Below are 4,591 nucleotides of genomic sequence, written 5' to 3'. Positions count from 1 at the left end.
GATCATAAGTTGGGTCCAAAAATTTATTGCCCTTATTAGGTGATGTAATATGATTGTGAGGTAGAATGAAAACTTACACTCCCACCCTCTTCAAAGATCCACATAATGTTTCATGTCTCTTGCCTCAAGAAAGTGATTGGACATGTTGCTCAAATACCAACAAATTATCTAACATTGGATGAGGGGAGATATATATTTTTAGAATTGCAGGTTATATTGGAAAAACACACCAAGAACCCTCATAAGTACATTTTATTGATGAGATTTTCGTCCCATGGAAGGGTCAATAAATTGAATATTCCAATTGGTAATCAACTAACATTCCCTCCAATTTAAATCTTCATTTCAATCTTTTAGGATTTAAATATTTTTCGTAGGAGAGGCAATATTACAAATACCATTCTACTATATGTAATTGATATTGGCTAGTATTAGTTAGGTGCATATTCTGTATAAGTAACCCATAGGTAATTGTAAAAAAATGTATGTGCATATGTTTTTAAGTTACCCCACTGGTTAGTTAAAATAAATTATTCATCCCACATGTATAGGATAGTGGTTGTCATCTCTAATTTTAAAGTCTTCATATTATCATAAATTTCTAAGTGGATGAAAAATTAGATATTTATATTTACAATATAAGCTCTATTGAAGATTTCTCCCTTAAAGAGACATTGTGAAGATAATAAAAAGTATTATATTTCTTTGTATTTTATGTGTTCATGTGTTTATTTGTTAGCCCAAGGTTTGTCTCTGCGCCAAAAGATCGACCTACTAAAACATGATACAAATGCTACAGATAAACAAACCACAAGAGGTGGTTAAGCCATGTCATGAATCCCCGAGGATGACGTTGAACAACCAAGTGGAAAAAGGCACCAACCTTCCAACAATCCCCTCCAATGTGTCTAAGAGATTCAAACCCGTGACCTAAGCTCTGATACCACTTGTTTGTCATTGCAGAAAAATATTGACCTATCAATGCCTAATACAAACATTAGAGATAAACAAACCATTACAGGTGGTTAAGCCATGTCGCAAAACCCGAGGGTGTAACTAAACAACCAAGGGGACAAAGGAACAAACCTTCCAATAGTATTATCCTACTTTCAAATAAAGAAGAGAAGGAGGCCATATATCATATCAAGAAAATTTGTAGAGAAAAACATTACTAGTTGCTAGAATGAATTTGAAATTAAGCTTAAATTTGTAACTAAAAATTCAGCTCAAACTAACAAACTTGTTATTTGATACAAATCCATCATAGAATTCCAAATAACTCATTGACAAAGAGATTGTATTTCTAAATTTGGCATCAAACAGATTCTAAAATCTCATCTATTTACTAACAATTCTAATTATTAAACTAAATACTAACTTCTTCTGCATTCAATTCCCTAACCAACCATTTAAGTATTCAATTTGATCTCTATAATCACTTTAAATTGATTTACTCTTCCATTATTCCTAGATTAACCCTAAAGAAACTATTTTTTCCTTTTTAAAAGTTAGGATTATTTTAAATTAGGCGATTGGAACACTTTATTTTTATGGAAACAAGTCGAAATACATAGATGCTACCTTTATATAGCAAATTACAATAGTTTGAGTAAACATATATCTAAACCAAAGTTGCCTTTGACTAAGCAGCCATGTAGAGGGGATCTAGTCCGTCAAACTCACCAAGAGGTTGAACCTGGTCTGGACGCACCTTCAGAAGTTTGAACCTTGGTGGATTGTCTTATATCACATACCATCATCCTCACCAATTATACTCCACCAACTGAAACACTTTTTAAACCACCATGAAATATTTCTAAGGATTGTGTGGAATCCGATGCTATCTATAATGGTGTAATGGAGCACAATATCATTTGCGATATGAAAAAACAAATATTTACAACAGATTGCCTAATCTTGAAATTGATGTACTTGTATGCAACTCGCATACAATTATTGTGATTGGTCCCAATCAGAATTGTCTATGCAGCAAACTAAAAAGCACTAATGAGACAATTTTTTGACGTTTATTAAATAGATTAAAAATCAAAATACATTATGATCTGATTTTTAATCTATTTAATAAATGTAAAAAACTCTTGTCTCTTGGGCCAGCCTTAAGCCACACACACTAAGCAACATATTGAGTCTAGAGAATGTTAGTTAACTCTGAGTGTTTTACACTTTTAAGCGTAGAAGTGTATTCTTAATGTGACCACACACATTAAGCAACATATTAAGCCTAGAAAATGTCAATCAACTCTGAATGTTTAACACATTTAAACCTAAAAATATAAGCTTAATGTATGAAATTTAAGCCGTTCCTCTTGTCAGTGCTTTTAGTTTGCTCCATAGACATTGCCATCCCAATCTGAGGTGGCGCAGGGAGGACAGTCCACTTGTTTAATTTCGTTGATCTGAACTGCAGTGTCGTAAACACAGCGCACACTCCAATTCGCCGGCAGCACAGCTTCCTTTGGTGACACCAAGACAGAACCATTATATCCGGTCGCAACAAAAAGCCGTAAAGACAGAGCTCCTTCTGGAGGCTGATCCAAACTCCACACAGCGCCATAGTTGTGCATCATGTGTTTCCAATTCGAAGATCCCGCCTGCACTTTGCAAATTTAACTCATTACATACTCATCTTTGGAACGACTTAAATCACATACATACAACGTACACTTTTAGATTTAAAAGTGTTAAACATTCAAAATTGACTAATATTTTCTAAACTTAATATATTACTTAATATGTAAGATTCTCCTCTAACTTTTAGATTTGAAAATACAGCAATAAGTATGTTGGTCTCTAACCTGAGCAACATCCACGCCTAAGATATCCGTCTGCCCACCTTGGTACTGAAATTGCACGGCAAGAAAGTATGGGGGACTACTGATCTTGCTTATTTTCACCGTCATGTTCTGCCCTGGATACTCACATGGTATTCTGTCAAGAAAATAAGAAAGAAAAGACTCTTGTCAAATGACCCATTTACCTTAAATTGGAAAAAACAGATTATTTTCTAAGTCTGGTCGGGACAGGTTTCTGCCAAAACAAAATTGGAATAAAATTGAAATATTAGTTTAGTCAGTCTTAAACTTTACACATTAAGCAACATATTAAGTCTAGAAAATGTTAATCAATTCTGAGTTTTTAACACTTAATCATATATTATTAGTGTGATTACATACATTAAACAATATATGAAGCCTTAAAAATATCAGTTTTCTGAATGTTTAACACTTTTAAACTTATAAATATAAACTTAATATATTATTTAAACCGTTCCCTATTTTGCTCGTATGATAGAAAGATGAGAATTCAAAACAGTATGATTTAGTGTCAATTACTCACCGTTCGTACTCGATATCCACAATACCCCTATTCAGAAGCTGAGAAGACTTTGCGGGTTGCGCCAGCTTTGAGAAGGTGCTACTGGGCAGCACAAAATCCGTCTGAGTGTTCTCGGGAAAGTCTGTAACCAAAACTTTCACCCCTGACTTGGTGCAAATCTCAGGGTCTGTACATCTTATCTGCACAAGATATCAGTTGAAACTGCCTTAATCTTATTCCTGATCTTAAGGCAGAAGCAAAAGCAAAAAAAAATTGTGGGTGATTGATTCAGGTCGGTATTAAATTACAATTAAGCAACATATTAAGTCTAAAAAATATCAGTCAATTTTTGAATATTTAAAAAATCAATTCTGAATATTTAACATATTTAAATCTAAAAATCAAAACTTAATATATGATTTAAGTCGTCAGATTGATTCATACCTGATAGCAGCTGCCACATCCAATCCCTTCCCTATATATTTTGGGGCTCGCTGAGGCCACGTCGCCATTGCTCATGGTTGATGCAAAGGACTCGTACCCACATGCTCCCACTGTAATTAACAGTGGAATTATTATTCAGGCATGAGAATAAGCTACACTGTCAAGGAAAAAGATTTAAGAGTTTATGAACAGTATACTTACTATTGGCAGCCTCGGAGGAAGAGTAATATGCTACTTTTGATTTGTAAAGACACCGATCACTGCAGAAGACTGTGGGGATGGTGAACATTAATATCCATCCTCCATAGCACACAGTTTTCAACTCCATTATTACATATGTTTCTCTGATGGAAAGTAGGGAAAGTATACAAGGGTTTATAGGAAAGTAAAATGCAAGAGCCGTGTGAAGGCAGACAACTGCACCTAGGAAATATCTTATTTAATCATCCATTGGAAGGAAACAAATATCTTCTCACAGTCTTTTACACTTCGCCCACTGTATGGAGGTTGTATTTGCAAAAAGGAAATATACCGAATCAGCATATCTACGCGTGCTTTGGCACGATAAGATTGCAATTGAAAGCCATTTGAAATTTTAATACTAGCACTACTACAATGGCTGACGAACACTCAACTCAGTTATTATACCGCAGATTTGAACACGTGCTATACGATTTTGATATATATAAAGTGCCGATTGGCGATGGACATGAATGGACTGCACACAATCTTCGGTGTGTTTTTGTCTCTCTTACCTTGAGTGACTTATTATGAGGGCTGGATTTAACCCGCGTATGATAAGCATTGACTG

General features: G+C 34.5%; 1 protein-coding gene across 1 annotated transcript; it reads right to left on the bottom strand.

Annotated features, from left to right (window-relative positions):
• Positions 1-1,541: 1,541 nt before the first annotated feature.
• Positions 1,542-4,323, bottom strand: LOC131043855 (expansin-like A1). The gene is made up of 6 exons (XM_059215545.1): positions 4,257-4,323; positions 3,982-4,197; positions 3,781-3,890; positions 3,358-3,536; positions 2,817-2,949; positions 1,542-2,612 (listed from the first exon to the last, which is right to left on the bottom strand). The coding sequence occupies exons 1-6, from the start codon at positions 4,321-4,323 to the stop codon at positions 2,340-2,342; spliced, it is 978 nt and encodes a 325-aa protein (XP_059071528.1). The 3' UTR covers positions 1,542-2,339.
• Positions 4,324-4,591: the final 268 nt, after the last annotated feature.

Source organism: Cryptomeria japonica, chromosome 2 (assembly GCF_030272615.1).
Source record: "Cryptomeria japonica chromosome 2, Sugi_1.0, whole genome shotgun sequence".
Lineage (NCBI taxonomy): Eukaryota > Viridiplantae > Streptophyta > Pinopsida > Cupressales > Cupressaceae > Cryptomeria > Cryptomeria japonica.
Note: the sequence above shows the minus strand (reverse complement) of the source record. Positions and strands in the feature narration are given on the sequence as shown.